Genomic DNA, 20292 nt, shown 5'->3' with positions numbered 1-20292 from the left:
AGGATAGCGTTCAAGAGTTCAAAAAAAGTACCATCATTTTTTTTTGTATATTTGTGTCTCCATTTTCACTGGATTTCCTGTTTGCTCAATGTGGCTCAGACAGGCAAAAAGATAGGACACCAATGATCTAAAGGACACAAACGTGTCTTTTTTACTTTATGTTGTGCCAGTCCTTGAAGCAGTGAAGTTTAGTTGGCGACATTATTAATCCATATTATTTTAGCATTAGTAAAGGATTATTATATGAGATACCACCTCCCTTCCAAAACTATGGGAGTCACTGTGCTCCCCCCAGCAGCGACATCTGTGATATCCTCACACGGTTTCAGACTTGATGTTCTAATTAGTCTTCTCAGCACTTAAACAGTGTAATTCTGCCAGAGTGATCAACCAAATCAATGCAAGCAGGGAACCAAACTTGCTTCTCTTTGGCACAAAGGCTGAAGGAGAGTTGCATACACAGTGAAGGTGATGCAAACCCCAATTCATAATTATTCTTGATTTTCATTACAATTTAGAAGTATGTATTGATCTCATCTACTTAAAAAAGAGCAACTTCAGGACTGACTGGTCAGCCTTCACCTTAAGCTTGATTAAGGGTCCTGCGGTCATGTCAGGAAACATTTGTAACAGCAATGCAAAGAATTGTGCTCCCTCCTCTATTCCCATTTTGGCCTTGTGGATCTTTCTTCTAGTGGCATGAGTTGCAGCGGGCAGGATTGGAAAGTGTTTTCATTTCCATTTATAGGCTGTAGGAGAGAAAGTTAATTTAATTGCTAAAAATACACAGCAATAACAACTAGAACATTGAGAACTAAGAGCCAAAATTAAAAAGTCTCAAAGTGGGATTCTGAGTACACAAAAGGGAAGTCACATCCGCCTGGTAAAGTTCGCAGCTATTTATGTACGGCTTTGCTTAAGCTGAACCATGGCTGAATTCACGTTTGTCCTGGTTTTGTTCTTCTGCCAAGTTTCCTATTTCCATACTAGAGGCTCTGCTCAGCCACTCCTTACTGTGTGCGTTTGCTCTGAAGTTTCAGCAAATGCCTTCTGAGCTAGGTTGTCTCTGATGCACAAAGAATGTGGTGACCTGTCAGTTTACTGAAATATTGTCACAAGAAAATGCTATTCATACCTCTTCTAATGTTAATGAATGTAAGCATTTCTTTAAGACAAATTTAACTAAAATTTAACTAATGTTGTTGCACTGAAAATCTAGTGAGGTTTAAAATTGAGGTGCAGATCACTTCTGTCATTTTAAAATTCAATTTTGCCAATATCTCAATGCAATTCTGATGCTGCCCAGTCTTTGCTAAAGCATCATTTTTATTATTTTTAAAATTATTTTTCCCGTGGCTTTACCTGTTTTGGTTCTTTTTCCTATTTTTTTCTTTTTTTTTTCCCTTTTGGCTGTTAAAACTTCCACTCAGCCACCAACCAAAGAGGCAATTTAATCTGTGGAGTTTAATTCTACCTTACCTGCTCCAAGTGCAAACAGTTATTTAAACACATGGCTAATTCAGAACAGAGCTGGGCCTGTGAAGAAAGCTACTTACATAGAAATGTGTGTGACACGAAGCTTTGGGGCAAGGTTTAGACTCTTCTGAATAGTGGTGTGCAGCAGTGCCCAGGCTGGCCCTGGAGTGAGGTGGAGGAAGACAAGCCAATTACATCAGTCCTGCAAGCTCCTCCATCTTCATAATTAGGTGACATCCAGGATTCACTCTGCACTGTACCCTATACAGAGCAGCCTGCTCAGGAGCAGCACTGCAATCTCTCAGGAGAGCACAGTGCTATCACACAACAGGCAGTACTGTTTAAGCAGGGATCCTTCTGCAGGAAATAACTAAGCCTTCTTCAAAACTAAAAGCCAACAAACTCCCAACAGCGACAGGACCCAGCATTTCTTCACGCTCTGCAGCAATTTCTAAAGCACTTGTACAAAAATAGAGGTTACACTTTTCCCAGCTGAAAATCAAACATGCAGTCAATTTTAGGCTACTGTCTCAAAGCTCATAAAACGAACCTCTTATTATTTACAGCTCCCGAGAAGGGCTGCAGTTTTTCAGCTGATGATTAAGTTCAACCATCTTGAGATCATGAGGGAGCGGTGATAATAAATATGATTAAGACTATAATATTTTGTGCCTGAGATTTTAAAAACCTTTTACTTTAATTCGAAAATGGACAGTTGGCATTGGCATATTTTAACTAGATTTGGACCTGATCTTGCAGCAAAATGCTGAAATGCAATTTAAAAAGTATCCATAAGAAGACACCCCACCCCAAGAGAGCTGAAACACACTGCATCCTCTGCAGAAATATCAAAGAACCTTTTTCCTATTAACTAAGTTCTGTGAAATGAGCTTATTTTGTTATTTTGGCATAAATATTCTACCTGCATTTAGACAGAACTTGCTCCCCAGGTGATTAATTGTGGTACTAATGTTGAGTGCATGACATTATTGCATATTTTTTCCCTTCTTAGCTTTGAACAGCTGCACAAGGCTTCATTCCACCAATTCCTGAAATACAGCAACATTTACCAAGTTTGCTCTCATTAAAAGATAGACCACTATAAGTGATAAAGTTCTGCTACGATGAGCTCATCTGCACCATATATGAATTAAATACACGTATGTCTGTTTATATATCTTGTATATAGCTATTGACACATATAAGATCCATATATCTATCCAACATTAACTGCAGCAGAAGAATAGAAGCCTGGCTGTAGAAAGGATTTAGGCTCAGCCAATTCTTCTACTTAGAACTTCAGTTTTAACAGCCACATTGCAATTACTCTTAATATTGATCCTGGTCATGCTGAAGCCAAAGGCAAAGAAACTCACAGACTGTTGTGGAGTCAAATTTGCACTCAGATGCTGTTATACATCAGTGAAAATGCTGAAGACTACTTCAGACAAAGTAAAAATCCTACAAGCTTGAGTCTCTATTCTCAGTGAAACTCGACTTTCAGAAGAAACAAAGTCACAAAGAACAAAAACTCTCATTACAGTTCTTTCAAGGGTTGTATGAAGTCCCCCAGGTTGTTTCACTGCAAGGAACAGCTTTACCACCCAATGGCATACACAAAATTGCACCGTATTTCACTGAATTACAGACAGAATGCCCACAAATTTTCTTGCATAGCAGTGCCCAAATTAAAATTAGCTGTTAACATCTGATCAGTGAGGAGGAAAGTACAATCCCATCATCCCCTACAGCACGTGCCCTATCCCTGCAGCAGTGACATGTTACTTCAAGACACACGTGACTGAGCTGGCAGTACCAAGTACAGGTTAGAAGTTGTGTGATGATGAAAAACTCCCCCCCATGAAAATCCCATTACTGGGTGATTTCAGAGACTGGAAGTTCTATCTTCCAAGCTCTGAATAACTGTAACTCTGCACTTGTTATAGTGGAAAAGTCATCAGGATTAGCAAATGTCTCAGGAAATGTCAGTTCTGTGCACCTTGTTCCCTATAGCCCTGAGTTAAGGCTCTCCTAAGCAAGGCACCAGCACCAGGCTGAGGGCAGCAAGATGGGGAGCCAGAAGTGCTAACTTCCCACCCCTTCTAAAAGGGTCCCCCTTGTAACACTATCAAACTGCTCCAGGAGCACAAGTTTCAACCAGCCCAGCTCCTGGCTCTTTTCAGACTGGTAAAGCACTGTTTCTGTTATCAGATAATCCCAGAAACCCCAAATCAATAATTACAAAAATGCGACTGAGGATGGATGAGTGCAATAGGTTTGAGTACTCAGTGAAACTGATAGCGTGAAAAGGCAGCAGCTGCTGCCTTTTACTCCTACTGGAGAAAAAAGTCCAGCCTGATAAGAAAGCTTACCAGAATCAGTAAATAAAGGTTAAATATAACCAAGACGGAGACAGAAGAACCAACAACCCAGCCTCCTCTGCTTTATCGCAGCCATTGAAATCCCATCCCACAGCCCCAGCCACACACGTCCCTTGCCTGCAGCATGTAGAAAATTACATTTTAGATTATTTATGGAAGTAGTTGTCCTGTCTGCTGCCTTTTTTTTTTTTTTCTTTTCCCTGCAACTCTATGTGAATCTTCACTTCATTTGATCTTTTTGTTTATCTACATACTCTCTCAACATTGGACTCTTTCCCATGGCTTTCCACCAAAGCAACTGTAAGACCTCTGAAATAATGACCTCTGATTTTTGAAATACACATGTTTTTATACTGGAAACTCGATGTTCCTTCCAGAACTAGGATATAAAACGCCCCAAAGGTTATAACAAACTAAATACACACTGTTTTTTTGCAAAGACAGCTATGAACTTGCTGTAATTACTGTAATAAACCACCAGCAAGACAGCTCCAAAGAACTGTGATTTAAGACTGAAAGCTGTTGGTTCATAAAGGGGTACTGTCATAAAACCCTAAGTCATGAGAGACATAGCACAGAAACAGGAGAGGAGACACAACTGTTTGCTGTCATTTCCAGAACAAGAGGAAACGACCCCAAAATGAACTAGCAATCCAAAAACGAAGCTAACAGGAGCCAAAACAGATACGAGCAGCTCTTCCTGCAACAGCGAGGACGTTTCCACAGGCTCAGTGCAGGTAGTTCAGATAGACACACTTGAAATGCATCCCTTGGGGTTTGCCAAACAGACACCAAGTGAAGCTGAGGAAATCCTCCAAGTTGAAAGCACTTAAAGCTGTCGCTGTGCTTTTCCTATTCTTCATTTTCTTTAGGAGTCGGCTCGTGCCTACGGCTGCTCCCAGAACAGGGCAGCCTTACCCACCACAGCTTCTCTCATGCCCCACACAGGATGAAGCCCAGCCAGCCCCGTGCCCTACAGAACTCATTTGTTCAGCACAAGTGTTCAGCATGTGACTGTATCTTGCTGATACAGTGCTAAGTTCACCTGCCTGGTTTGGCATGGGTTTTTTGTTGTTTTTCAAACAAACGAACAACCAAGAGATTTACCATCCCTTTAACAATAATAACAAAAGCATTATTTATCTGTCTCCAGGGAAGAGGTATTCTTAAAGGCCTGGCAAATCAGATGTGCTCAAAGTATGAGCAATTAAGAAACCAATTTGCTTATTATCCCATTTTGACAACACAAAATCTAAGCATGGAACCACTCTGGTTGAAGAATTTATATCAGTTCACTCTAAGTTTTTTTTTTTTTTTTTGTAAATATTAAAGCCCCAGTCTTCTACAGTTTAGCCTCACCTGTAAGATTTATGAAAGGAGCAGTCTTTGAAGTTAGATTTGTTTAAAATCACTACAAATTAGCTGAAATGCTGTAGCATTCAAAGTTCTGCTGTTCTCTTCAGTCTTTTTTTTAGAAACACATTGATACGCTTTATAGTTACAGAAGAGCCCACTGATTCCTTAATTTTCTCCCAGTTGTGCCTAACTTCTCTAGATTCTGCAGGACACACCACTGATGTCAGCTCATGCACTCCTGAGATCTGGCAAATGCTGTGGAAGCAAACACTTACCTCCCAGATAGGGCCAGCTCTATCACAGCAACAAACAACAAGCAGGATTTTTCTACAAACCTTCTTTATGATTGCCAAAGATTGTGTGTTTATTTCTAGAATTTTTGGCATAAGAACAACTGAAGGATAAGTTGTATGTAGTAACTGCCCATACATGCAAACGTATCCTTCAATAAATCAGACATTCCAAGCTACTTCATTTCCCTTTCCCTCATTTAATGAAGTAAAATAGAAGCTGACACATACATGCACCTCTCTCAGGACCCTTAAACATCCCTTAAAAGAAAAAAATAGTAGACTGACACAGCTTGGCAGCAGTTCCCCAGGATCTCATATAAAAAGTGCTGTACAGACATGAACTGTATTAATGAAACTGCTTTTTCACTTCCAAGGGACACGAGAACTCTTGACATGCCTCAGGAAGCCTACCTCTTCCTCACAAGGAAGATGGGAAGTTTCTTAACTTAGTTATGGCAGCCCTCTGCCACAGAAAAGAGGCGCTATCAAGATGAATCTGCTGGAACACACAGTGTAATGCAGCAGCACGAGCTGCCCCTCAGCAGTTCATTCACCTCCCCACTTACCTTTTCTCGGATCTATTAACAGTGCTGTTCTGAAATATGGCTTTACAGCTTTTAAGCTGCAAGAACCAAGATCCACAAATATCTCCACGACCTCCATGTTTGTGCAGAATACAATTATTCTCATCTTGGATGGAGAACAAAATGGTTGCCTTCAGAAAAATCCTGTGTGACACAAAACTTTCCAGCTGATTACTTCCTGGAATTCCAGGGAAATGCAATAAAGTTCCAAAACAGTGGCTTAACTCTGGAAGATCATATAAATCTTGTGAAAGAATTAATATGTTCCTTCAATAACAACATCTGCACCATTTTCAAACTAATCAGTTAAGAAAGAAACCACACTGAAGAGACTCTGTATAGCTGTAAGTCATTTACTTACTTATTTCTCTGTCTCAGCCGCAGTACTTCTTGTTTTATTTAGAATTTATTTTTACCTTAATGGTCAAAATCATTAAAAAAAGAGAAAACACATTTCACAATGGCAAAACTTTAAATTCTGAGTTTACTATTAGTACAAATACAAGTCTAACAATTATTAGAAAACGCCTGTGTTGTTGTTCTTTTTTCCCACTTTGCTGCATGATACAGCCCCAAATTATTTTTCAGTGAAGAAACAAAACAGTTTATTCCAATAAAGCTAAAGAACAGGTAATTTTGGCCCCAGGTCTTCAAAAAACTGTGAATGCAGGAAATCACATGCAGGGTCAGTGCAAAATAATTGCAGACAATAAAAAAGAAAACAGAAAATTAAACCAACAAACCATTCTAGAAAACACGGACGAGATGTCACCAAAAATTCATCATTTCTGAAAGAATTCATATCTATAAGATATAGAGCTGCTCTGTCAAAGCATAGCAAGTCAGTGCTGACAAATTGTGTATTCATTCATGGAAAGGTGGCTTCCTACAGTAGGAGCATGACATCTGGCGGCTGCTTAGAGAGAAGCCATCTATTTGTTCACACTTCATTCTGCCTTTGTAAGATCTGAAAGGGCTACCTGCCTTCCACCTTTAAACTTCAAACAGTGCTTATGGTGGTGCCTACAGTTAAGTTTTCATACTTGTATTAAAAAAAGATGCACAAATATCAAATGCCTTTCAGTGCTTTCCTTTCATTACATGAACTTAAACAAAATCTTTAAGAAAATCTGTTTTTATGATATATAATTCACACACAAACTTGTCTATACATTTAATATCAGAAATAAAAAAAATCAATTTTATATATTTATGCTATATTGTTTTAATGCAATCTGTTAAATGCCATGTTCTTGAGTAATCTGCTGTAACTGGGATACGGGTCTTAGAAAAGCTGTCTCTCAAAAAAAGACCATTTTATATAGCACTACATTACACAAGTTTTTAAAAAGTCACAGACTCCAGAAATAGAAAATCACCCTCACCTCCCAAAACAGAAATACTACAAAGGATACAACAGAATTTTAACATTTTTCACTAACAGTGCTATCCTCATCCTGGAACTAAGACAATCTATCCAAACTTCTCTAGTTAGCAAATAATCTGCGATAAAAACCAAAATGCTTTATTACAGGTATAGCGTTACTTTTCTTAGGTTCTACGCGCTGTTCCTCTAACAATACATCAGAAATAATACAACATAACAATTATGATTTTGTTTCTCTTTCCTCATGCCCTTATCATGTTTGTGTACTGGAGAAATGACCAAAATGATTTTTCTTAAAACCTTCTCTCTGGTACAACAATCTAATTAAAATCCATGATCCCAGAAGTGTATGCTTCATTTTCACTTTCGACTACAAAAATTGCATTTTTGAAAAGAATAAGGAATCAAAAACTGCATCACTTAGGAACTATGATACCTGATTTTAAAACTGTAATGTGTGCATATCAGATTTACAATGAAATGTAATAGTTATAAATATTTTTAGACTCTAAGTACAAGGTTCTAGAGAAAGCGACATAGATAATCAACGTTGTCCCATTTGAAGCAAAAAATAAATAAAAGTTTAAGTGTTAAAACTAAGAAAAATATTTCTGTATATTGTACAGTACCTTTTGGTTAAAGCTTCTTAGAAAAAATATAAGCATTCCAGTTACAGATAATTCAGTATTAAAATTTCAAAGTTCCCATTATGAAAAAAAAATATTGCATTTTTCCATAGTTGCAGCAGAAACTGTCTCTCTGTGAACAAGGCTTCAGTCTTTAAAAATATATTGATAGTACATAGGAATTCAAATGAAACATTAAAAAAAATACAGTACTGAGGATGTTCGGTTGTTGTGCATTAAGGATTTTAAATTCCTTCTCATTCCAAAAATCAAAACTAGAGAGCCCACTGTATATCACTGAGTTCAGCTGGATCCCCAAGTCCTCCATCGGCCTCCAAGTAATTCATAAGAGCAGTCATGGCAGTGTCGTCATTCTCACATATTGCAAAGTCCAGCTGAGAATTACCACCTAAAAATTATTGAAACATTTATGTATGCAGTACAAAGCATGAATAATATGGCAACTCTCCCAGCAGATTTGTTTTTAAACAGGCATCTTTCTCTGAAGTTCAGGCAAACAGGTATATAGTAAATGTTAAAAAATATATATGAAATAATAGAAATAATGGTTGAATGCAGACAGTCAAAGACTAGCTACTGAAACTCTTTATCCATGCAGTGAAGTTCATGCCACTGAAGCAGAAAGGTGTTCCATAGTTCCTACTATGCTGCCTTGCCTATCTTGAATGAATGCTCTTTCAAATCCTTACCTGAAGGATCATAGCTCAATTGGATGAGAGCTATAAGACAAGGGGATCTCTATTAAGAGTCCCCTCATCTTAAGACAGATACTAACAAATCTCTTGAAATTTTATAATTTCTACATGGTTGTATACTAGTGCACTGAAAAATACAGAATCATTATAAATGTCTTCTTCTACAGCCAAAGAGAAGTAAACCTTACCGAGGAGGGGCTCATTACTGGGAAATGGAATAGCACCTTGGTTTTGTTCTGAAGTCTCCAGAACTTCTGCTTCTGAAGGACATAACTGAATCAACTCTTTATTCGGCACCTGAAAGTACAGAAGTAGTAGAATTAAATTCTAAATTTAACCATAATTATTACATTACTGAAGCAGTAGTTACGTATTATTAAAATTAAAACATTATTATTGAATAACGTAAATAGCTGCCAAAGGGCAAAGAACTAAATAAGAGTTGATAAAAGATATGCATCAAGGCAGACTTATTGCATATTAAAATCTTTATTTTATTTTATTTTTTTAATTTTTTTTAACTAGCGTACACACTGCCTCAGCCTTTGCTTAAAAAAAAGGTGATTCTTACATATGTGTCAAAGGTACTTCACAGTTTTGGCATCTGCCCTATTGAACTGAACAATCAGTAAATAAATCCAGCACAACAAGATGCTCTATATACAATTTCCATGTCTAGTAGTGTAAACTACAAATTCCCAGTGACATCAATCTATGTCAATATTGACACATTCTTGCTAAAAGATAAAAACCCACATATCTTCTATATGTTATATGCATTATGCTATATGAATCATGAAATTGAGTATTTTCTATTATTAATTTGCATCTTGTTACCATAGGGATGGTGGAAGTCATCCAAATACAAATATACCAGCAAAAAAATATCTTTCCATTTGTTCCACATAGGACATGTATACAATTTAGTAGAACAGATTTCTTGGGTTGCCTGTCTTGTGTACAGTCTGTTAGGAAATTATAATAAAGTTGAAATGCTTTACCAAAGCATTTAAAAACAAATAGCACAGAACAAAGGAACATCTTCAATGAATACAACTAAGATATCCTTCTGATGAGATGCTGCATGCCAGAAAAAGTTCAGTATATGTATGGCAACTCTTAGGAAGACAGACCTGAAGTAGGAAAGGAGTAAACTGAGCATCATAAAAAAAAGAGAAAGCCAAAACAATCCCTAGTACAGAACAGTACTGTTATGCACTGAAAGAGCAATAGAAGGATAGACTGGCTTTAAATGGAAAGAAATTTACATTCAAAGGGGTGTAGATGTTTGTTCATACAGTGCACAATATACTAACAGTGATACACGATACACTTAGGTAAAAAAAATATTTCATTCATAGCTTTAGCCAATAACTCTAATAGATTAACAAAACAATGCATTCTATCTATTTTTTCAGAAGACCACTGGAGTACCTTCTAAGTAAAATTTTTAAACATTCAAGAACTGGGAACACGCAGCATGCAAATTTAAAGGGGTCTTCAGGAAAACAAAGGTTAAAGTAGAGAAAAAACTTTTGATAAAAAGCAAGAACTGGTGTTTAACTTAGGTTGTCAATCTGAACTCAAGCAGGTAAGAACTGCTCTTTGATGACCACTTAGCAAAAGTGGTATTTATTTAAGGCAATACAAAGTTCAGAAGAGACCTTATTATGTGAATCACATTCATCAAATTAAGCATATTGATAGTTTCAGCAAAGATCCTAGTAACTGAATAGTGACTGGAGTCCTCTTAGCTTCAGAGAATGGCCCCTTGAGGCTTGAAGAGACATCCCAGTAACTAAGGTTGGCATTTCTGCTGCTGTCACATGTCTTACAAAATAAATTTTCATAGCTGCCATGAAGCTGGCAATACCTAACACATTCTCTCACAAAAACACAAGCCAGAGTAACTGACTTAAACATGAGCTTTTTTGACAGTAACCTCTCAGTTTTTCACAGATAGTGATATACTCACATTGCTGCAGTTTACAGTTAAAGCTGGAGATGGTGACTTTCTTAAGAGATGTGATGGACTTAACTCCCCAGGTGGTGAAGAATGCAACCTAAAATTATATGTACAGTTGATTTACCAATTTACCAAGTCACACTAATCATGAAATGAAAAACAGCCTGCTGCAGAACCCGCTAGATCTGTCCTCACCAGTGATGAAGTATGAGCCAGCTAAACTGAGACGTTGTCTTAAATTCTCCTGAAGATTCTAAATTCTCTTGCCCTAGTTTTGATAACGCAAAAAGCACAAGAAATCATTGAAGTCCATTGGTCTTAATTACATGAGCACAAGTTTCTTTTTTCTTCAGTCATCAACACTGACAGACCAAAGAGTACAAGGTTTCATTTATGCACACTGGAGTAAATATTTTTTAAATACACACCAAATATAGACAGTGTAAGCAAGTTCTGCTTCTGGTTCACCCTTCTGGTGGAGGGAAAACTAACAATGCATCCTCTCATCCTTCCTTACCAAACATGCCAGATATGAAAATAACATTGGAAATATTATACCAGGGCCTTTTGGGTCTTTGTTCCCATCTCCACTGCTCTTCCTGACTCCCAAGGGACAAGGCTACGGAAATGGGGCACTCTGAATGCTCCAGTTTCCATCACATCCTCAGATCCAAAATGTGGTACAGGAGGAAAGGTGGAAAACGAGTGAATAAACAGCCTGTCTAAAGTAAGCTTAGTTGCTTGAGCGGAATATCTATTAGTTCTCTGCATTCCAAAATCCAAAGTGCAATTGGGTAAGCTGCACTGTTGTCTCTAAATGCTGGGAGAGGAAGATCAGATTGAATAACTTTTAGCATTGCTGTAACTGAAGTGATCATTCCTCAGATGCTAAACTAATTCAGATATGCTCATAAATAGAGGTGTAGATATAGCCCTGACGTTCTTTTTAACTTGGTCATGCTTAATGCACAGTTCTAAAGTCATCTGTGTCTCATGGACATTAAAAAACAAGAGAGGGAATTCAGATATTATATGCATTCTATTGGATTATGTCTGTAGTCACATAATTACTTAATAAAAAAGAGCTGGTGTTAACTTCTTTCGTCTAACTTTTCTCACATGGTTGAATAAAGTCAGGGGATCTAAATCAAGAATATAACACTAATGTTAGAAGCTCTAGAGTAAGTGTCAAAACAAGCTCTTTGCTCAGGCCTGGACTTTTACCATCAGAGATGAGAACTTCTGCCAACTTACTTTGGTCTTCCAAAAATTTGATAGGATGGCTCTTTTCCTTTAGAGGTGGTACTGGTGGGAAGACATTAAGAATGGTATTACTAAAGTGTAACATTTTCTCTTTGATGCCAAAGGTATCAATAGGAATTTTTTGTCAGTGCTTTTCCTCCTCCTTTATGGATAATGTCAGTAACCTGTCAACACGCTGCAATGGATTTTTTTTTTTTTTAAATAGCAATCCTTTTATTCTATCACTTCTGATGCAATTATTCCTTCCTTCGTTTCATTCAAAAGGAACAAGTCCCCGTGCAATTTGGCTATTCTAGAAGAGAGACATGACTTCATTGCTGGAAAGGGATTCCAAACTACGGGAAACAGAGTCAGAAAAATCTACCACTGTGACTCATCATATTTTTAAGCTCTGGCCATGGTTTTTACTGTTTCAGACAATAAAATACTGTGTTCCAATGAAAAGACAGCTGAGAAGAGAATCACGTTATGAGGAGATAATATGTAATCATGCAATTCAGCGTGCAGAAGAGCCAACTACGCTTAAACAATCTGACAGCCTTTTGCAGTAAGGTGCCTGGAATAAAGGCTTACTAATGGAAGATTTGACTTCAGTGAATTTTTAACACTGTCTCCCATAACATTCTCACAGACAAGCTGACACGTTGGACATCTACTAAAGTCTAAGATGGCTTGGCTTGCTATTTTGCAAACTGTGGCATATTAAACTATTCCTTACAGCTCTACCACAGTTTACAAAACTGGTGTACTTCTTACTGGAAGTTTTAATATTATTGCAGAGTCCTTAAGCATGGTTGCAAATGTGCCGCTAGAAAAAAATTACATGGGATCTTGGAATAAATTGCATTTGAAAATATAAACAACTTCTTGGTGTTTCTTTACCTGGACCTGGAAATAAATGACCTAAAATCAGAGGGATGGCTTCATTAGCCAAAGCTGCCATTTAGATGACTGGTCCTATCTTGATGATAGTACTGTTATGCTAGATCTGACCTTAACAAAAGTGGTTGGAACTTCTGATGAAGCCTTGATTCCTGAAAGAGCTGTGCACGTGGATCCCCAAAGCCCGGGAATTGGCTGGCTCAAAGACTTTCTAAAAATGTTCTTAAATAACAAATGCTGATATAGTGCAAATTGATATTAAAACCTCATTGTCTAGAAGGAAAATCAAGCACCAAAGTGGATGCAAAATACAAAAGATACAGAATATATTCACATTAAAATTATGTTTCTGCCTTTGGAATTCATTTGGCACGCTGTGAAACAAGTTAGCTTTAAAAGGCTGAGTCTATAATTAACAGCTTGAATCTGGCATGGATTTCGATTTAGAACGGTGCAGTCATATTTTTTTTAAATCTACAGCTGGGTACAGGGGAGCAATTGAACTATTACTTTAGTCTGTGTTCAGAACAATCAGGAAGGGACAAAACAGGCTATGAAAGCACTCCACTGGGTACTGTTTCACGGAAATCTGTTTGCAGAATGAAGCTATCAGAAAAATATAACCACCACTCACCGGCAAATAAATTTCCATTCCCTACTGTTTTATCTACTCACTTTAATTTCAAACAAAGGAACATTACAGTAATACTTCCGAAGATGTAGTTACATAATTCTTCCATTATTGCATCTCTAGAACAAAACTATTTATCAAGACCTGTGATGTGTATGGGCACACATGAGATCTACATTAGCTTATAATTTGTACCATACAATGCCATTGCTCAACCAAAATATATTTAACGTACACAATAAAAATGAAACTTGAACAGTCCCCAAATAAACACATATCCCCCTTCTCCATCTTTACTTAAAACCCTACCATATGATATTAAGTGTTTATTACCTTTGTAATTCTAATATTTCATTTGCAATTTCAGTTCCTATACTTCCAGCACCAAGAACTGTTCCAGAGGACATGCCAGGTACACTCACTAAAGACTGTTTTACAGCACCTACAGTTAATAAAATAAAATCTTAAGTTTGTAGCAGTTTCATTATTCATCAAGAAACAAACACCTTGAGGATTCATTTTAAAGCAGTTTTTGTTCTACTCTCTTATTGTCAGAAAAAACATTCTATAGAACAGTAACCCTATAGGAATTGTTATCTTATTTGAAATACAAAGATAAGTGAATAAAATTAATTTGAAAACTGATGATCTTCAGCAATGTAATTACTAGCTTTAATCATTATCACCTCTATACTCAGACAATTCAAAAAGAATGAGGAAAAAAAATGCTGTATTTTCACAAACTTTATACTTCAAAAGCAAATATTAAAAAAAAACTTTATAGCAAGATAAAGTAAAACCACATAGATATCAGAACTTATGCACAGCAGAGAATTGTTAACAATATATATATCTATGTTACCTTTTATTGTGTAGCTAAACTCAGTGCACCTGTATTTCTGCAGAAAACCAGAAAAAGCATGAAGAGACTGTGATAGAAGCATTGTGTCCTATCAACCAAACACCAAGAGTTTATCAGGTGTTGGGTTGATATCAGGAGTTACTAGAGAAAAAAGATATGCTGCAAGCCTTTCTGATCACAGTTACGTGAATTACATGAATTAGAATGCTGTAACTAAATGGAATTACTTTTAAAATTGCCTCGCTAGAATTACCTTTAAAATTATTTTCCCTTGCACAATAACTTAACATGAAAAAAAATCCTGGATTGAATAAACCTAAAGTTTCATGGATTGATCAGGAGATACAACAATGATAACTGTAAGAAGCAACACTTGCCTTCTGCAGGCTGGGAACCATAGGAGACCTGTTCTTCAGACTCATTGTGACCTCTAAGATTTAAATAAAAAAGCATCAAAGAAACAAAAAAATCAGAAACATTTTCAATGGTAAAATCCATTGTATTTCTATTATATTACAATCAGTGCTTTACAAAGGAGATCTACCATGGTGAATCTAGTAATAAAATGAGATATATCTTACATATTTCAATATTAAATCCTTTCTACTTTTATCTCTGAAGCACTGAATTAAATACTCATTTACACTCACTCCCAAAATCAATAACTAAGGCCAACACAGCTGTCTATGTTACATGACGAGAACAAGACTGCCATTTCTACTTATAGGAGGGAGAGCCATTAATCAGAAACTACTCCTAACAAGAACAGATCAGCAGCTACTTTCTGCTAGCAGCTGCTGCCTACCTCCCCTCCTCTAGCTGCAGATGCCTGCTTTAACTGTTCTTCTTTGTCTTATTGGGGAAAAAGGACAAGGGCAAAATAGGTGATGTTGGCTTAAGACTCGAACAAACTACAGAGTGGATAAAAGGCCTCCAGACCACTTTGTCTGATGGAAATAAAATCACCTTCCTCCTCCTCCAAAAACCAAAGTTGTTGAGAAAGATGCTCAGTGTCTTTGGAACAATCCAAATTATCATTCCATTGCAAGGCACAGGGAATAAAATGTAACAAAATAAGAATGAAACACACACTCCAACAGTTCATTTAATGTCTTGTGGGCAGCTGCCTTGCAATCAATTTGGAGAGTCTTTTTGTCCTGCCTTACATTTCCTATGAACTATCAATTATGCTTCTCCTTATTCTAACACACGCAGACTTAAAAGCTTTGAAGGAAAAAAAAATAATGTCACTTTTCCATTCATTTGTACCTATTTTCCTAAAAGATATTTCTTCCTTTAGTAAGAGCCTCTTTCCTCTAATTTTTCAACTGGTAAATTGCAAAGTTTTCACAGTTAAATCCATGACCTGAGACTGAAATCAAAATCAACTGGTGCAAATCAAATGTCAAATGTTCTTCCACGTTAATCAACCTCTTTTGGCACTGTTGGTATTTTCTAATCCTGTTCTGCTTCTTAAAGAGGTTGTTTTCTATTAATGCTAACTGTAATTAAGACAAGAACTAACATAGAGAATCATATAATGAATTACTTACAATACTACAGTGTTGTTTGATACAATGTACTCCAGTTCTTTGGTCCACGGATTCATGAAACTAAACCACTGACTCTTTAAAGTAATAAAACTTCCATCTTTTGCTCTAAATTTGTAGGAATTTGTAAAAACTTTTTCTTTATTCTGCAAGACTAGATAAGAAAGAGGAATTACAATCACTATATTCATACTTCCAAGGACAGAATTGAGCTAAAAAAAAAAATCTGTTTCGTGGTACCATAAAAACAAAATGTTTTTGATGATTAGAAATTCAAATTAAATGCCAGAAAAATGTTCAAGATAAGACCTTTATGAAATTAAACTACTGTTTTAACAATGCTACTAATGTTAAATGAGAGCCCATGTCCTAAGTTTCTGCAGACAACTAATAGGGAGACTCTTGATTTGGTGAACTTTCATCAATAGTGTCTTTAATTACACTATTAGGCATATTTGCTCTTCAGGACTCCTTTATTCTTATAAAGCAAAATTGAAGCACAGTGTTGAAAGAGGCTTTATTGCCCAGCTATTAAAGCACTGCACCAAGATCCAAGACAACAGAAGATTGTCTTGACAAGATCTTAGACAACAGAGAAGGAAACTCCCTGGTTTTCTTATACACTTTACAAAGGCATGTCTTAACACAGACATAGAAAGGGACAATGCTAAGATTGTCTTACTTCATTAATTCCCAGCTTCTGATTTTTTGATTTGCACTGTTTTCACACAGCAATTACATGTAGTTGTACATAGCCTGGGAGAACCATTTTGTACCTTCTTTATGTTTTTCAGCTAGATGATTGTGATCATCTTGATGGCAGTACTCGTAACAAGAAGTTCCTAGAAGCTCTTGTGGCAGATACCCTAAAATTGCTGTTGCACTGTTAGAAATAAAAAAAGGAACTGTGCTGGATTCAAACAATTGCAATGCTTGCTTTCTTAAGTATCAAATAAAGCAGAAAATGAATATTTAAAGAAATAGATGCTTACGTTCATGTCTGGGAAAAGATATGGCATTAGGATAGCTCTAAAACAATAGCATATATTGACTGCAGTTTACCTTGGATCTGTTTGCAATGAATAATACAGGATAACAAGATTGTGTAAGAGTATCAATTCAAAGACAAAATAACAGTGTTTAAATATGCAAACCATTTGTATGCACAATTTAAATGAACACAAAGTATATATGACTATTAGTTCTTCCCATTAGGCATTCAAAGTACTAAACCCACATGATGAGTCATTTAAAAAATTAATAGTTAAATTTTGCTATATTAAGGAATAAGTTTGAACTGATGCTTTTAGATATAAGATGAGATGGCTGAAAGCAATAAAAGTCTTCTGGTGACAATAATGAAATTCAAAATGTGAAGTGGTAACAGACTGTATGACAAACAAAAATCTATATTAGAAAAGTTCAGAAAATAGGAACTTGGCTTACAGTTCTAGTGAAATAACTCTGTAACTCATTTAATAGAATGTATTTGCTCCAAACATTGTGATATAAATAAGCAGTCATTTTTGGTGAAGGGCTTATTACTTCTCTATCAGTGCAACTTACAAACAAATGTAACTCATGTGTATAGCTATGACACTAACTTGAAATTTTTTATTATGAATATATAAGTATACAAGAGCATGTTATGATGCATTTTCATCTTGTGAGCCTACACTTCCCTAAAGGACAAAATCATTATTTTGCTACATTATATATTTTATGTTTAGCAAACTGAAGTTGAAGGACTCAGATTCATGACAAGGCTCTTCATGTGTACAGCATCTAGAAATTCTAACCTGCTTAAGAAATTGCAGTCCTTTCTGACAGAAAAGTTTACAAAACCTAACCAAGTCATGCCATTTCCTTTTCATTAAAGAAGAAAATTCTTACCGCTGATCTACATAAACAAATTTTCCATCCATGGCAAATCGTGTAACAAATTCTGTTGCTTTGACTTTTATCTCTCCACTCTTTTGTGGAATGATGTAAGGGTGTAACCTCCCAATTGCAACAAGACAGTTAAAGTTACTACTGTTCTTTTCTACATCATTTTCCTCTTCTACTCCCACCTCGCTAGGAGGCCAGTTCTTCATATATCCAGTACAGTGAATGGTACAATACTTTCTGTGATCTAATAAAAAGAAAAATTAAGCAGCTATGGTTCAAAATGTAATTTAAGAAAATCTTTCACCATAAGACCAACATCATATTTTATGCATGCTTACAACAACTGTAGAAGGCTATGGATAATGTTACAGTGCACTTTTAAATCAATGTTTTACTACTTAATTTTGGCTTACCTGAATAGAGTGCTTCTAACCCTATGCAAGATTTAAGAAGATAAAGTATAGGGGTTGACAGTGCAGTGTCACAGGAAAAAAAAACAACAAAACAACAGCTTAGTAACCCACTTCTTCTCCTTCACATTTTCTTATGTGCTGTACATCAAAATAAACTAAATTAACATTCTGTAGCTTCCAAATCAATTTATCTTATGTGAACACTATGATTTTAACATTTTTACTGCTATTACTAAAATAATCGACAAAGAGAGCAACCCAAACTAACCCAGGTTACTTTCTATTTATCTCAGACTTCTGAAGTCCTCAATTTTTACAAAAACATAAATATTAAAGAACATTTAAGTTAAGAATACACTATCATTCGTTTCTATGACTGGTAGAAACTTTTTGACTTCTACAATATCCCAATAACCTCAACATCCACAGAGATGATGTATCCTATAGTCCCTATCTTCCCTCAAAATTGGCAAAGTAACCTTAACATCTGTATTTTACCAAATTATGCTTTACACAGATTTGACTGCATTAACTCTTAGCTATGGAAAACACCAATCAATTTTGTAAAATGAAAAATTGAGTAATCCTACTGTGACTGTCAGTTTCCCAATTTTTTAATGTGATCTCTCTGAACACTGCTTGCCTGAAAGCATGTTTGTAAGAGCTAAATTCTTATCTCATCAAGTTAGTTGACACATCAAAGGAAACAGAATTCCTCTGACTTACAATGACAGATCCATTTTAGAATGTATTCTTGTATGATACATCAACAGCAGCAGGTTACATTGAAATAAAAGAAATAGAAAGATTTCTTCAAGATCAATAATAATAATTTCTGCAGGTTTTTTTGTCTTTGTTTTTGTTTTGTTTTTTGTTTGTTTTGTTTTTGTAAAAATCAATGCCAAGATATTAAGCAAAAGCTGGAAATTACATCTGTAAAAAGATTCATTCACTGAAAACTTGACAAGAATATATTGCTCTACAGGCATACCAAACTAAGTTAAAACCATGAACTAAATTAAAGATACTGGAAAAACACAGGAATTACACTGATAAATTAAATTTACTATTAAAAAAATAATTTGTAAGTACACACAATACGAAATGTAAATCAGATAAAGTTTTTACTTGCTTTTTTTTTCCTCCAAAACAGCAGATTTTGCAGGCCTTATTCATATAGTTATCTTCAAGACATATGTTATTTAGTTTAACTCTTCTGATCTGCTCCAGTGCTTTCAAAAATTTGACTAGAACAGATCGTGTCTCCTAAACCAACAATGCAACCCAGGTTCCTTCCTCCCTTCCTCTTCTCAGGAGTGAATAGGGAGGAGAAAGAGGACAATTAGACTGTTTTTCAGAACATGTCTGCAGCACACACTTCTCTACAGCTACTATGTGAAATCAGTGATAATTAGAAACGTCACACTACTGGTTTGGAACTTAAATATACTGAATTTCAAGACAGAAAGCCCCCATTTCAGCTCCACTGTTTGAATACCTTTCTTCTTTGGGTTGGGTAAGCACTCCTTCTCTTCTTTGACTGTGGTCCTACTACATTTTATCCGACAGAAGAAGGAACGTCGAGCACCAGAATTCAGTCGAGCTGGTCCAGCTTGAAAATCTGTATGTACTTGCAAGCCAGCTTACAAAAATTTAGTAAAGTAGTTAAAGAAAACAAAAAAATCCAAGAATAAAACTGCTGAGTCCAAGGCCTTCAGTTTCTCATATGTTCTCCTTACTGTTTAGTTACCTAAATTTTGTCCTTACAATTACAAAAGAAAAAATGTCTAATAACTTTAAACAAGGCAAAGAAAACGTGGCTGCCATACAGATTCCAAATCTAAAAAGAACTACAAAACTGAATTTAAGCTATACTTAACATTTTGTCAAGTAATACATACTGTAATAAATACACTTTATCAACTTTCAACTCCTATTTGTACATAGAGGAAGTGCAAAGATGCCTATAAAAGCCAGTTATTAGCTGCAGAGTACATAATGCTTTTCATATCAGAT

General features: G+C 36.0%; 1 protein-coding gene across 6 annotated transcripts in view; it reads right to left on the bottom strand.

Moving 5' to 3' along the window:
* Nucleotides 1-6555: 6555 nt before the first annotated feature.
* BMAL2 (basic helix-loop-helix ARNT like 2) overlaps nucleotides 6556-20292 on the bottom strand; it is a 37362-nt gene continuing 23625 nt past the window's right edge. For 2 of the 6 annotated variants that reach the window (XM_031597182.2, XM_090146784.1), the window contains exons 9-18: nucleotides 19775-19918; nucleotides 17867-18107; nucleotides 16750-16856; nucleotides 15977-16127; nucleotides 14801-14853; nucleotides 13895-14003; nucleotides 12040-12090; nucleotides 10795-10882; nucleotides 9008-9116; nucleotides 6556-8512 (exon numbers count right to left, since the gene is read on the bottom strand). In XM_031597182.2, coding sequence (XP_031453042.2) covers nucleotides 8379-8512; nucleotides 9008-9116; nucleotides 10795-10882; nucleotides 12040-12090; nucleotides 13895-14003; nucleotides 14801-14853; nucleotides 15977-16127; nucleotides 16750-16856; nucleotides 17867-18107; nucleotides 19775-19918 — 1187 coding nt within the window. In that variant the 3' untranslated portion in view covers nucleotides 6556-8378. Of the gene's footprint in view, nucleotides 8513-9007; nucleotides 9117-10794; nucleotides 10883-10980; nucleotides 11054-12039; nucleotides 12091-13894; nucleotides 14004-14800; nucleotides 14854-15976; nucleotides 16128-16749; nucleotides 16857-17866; nucleotides 18108-19774; nucleotides 19919-20292 lie in introns of those variants that run through there. The other 4 variants (XM_090146793.1, XM_031597183.2, XM_090146779.1 and 1 more) reach the window with 3 other exon arrangements.

Source organism: Phasianus colchicus, chromosome 1, assembly GCF_987193195.1.
Source record: "Phasianus colchicus chromosome 1, bPhaCol1.hap1.1, whole genome shotgun sequence".
NCBI lineage: Eukaryota > Metazoa > Chordata > Aves > Galliformes > Phasianidae > Phasianus > Phasianus colchicus.
Note: the sequence above shows the minus strand (reverse complement) of the source record. Positions and strands in the feature narration are given on the sequence as shown.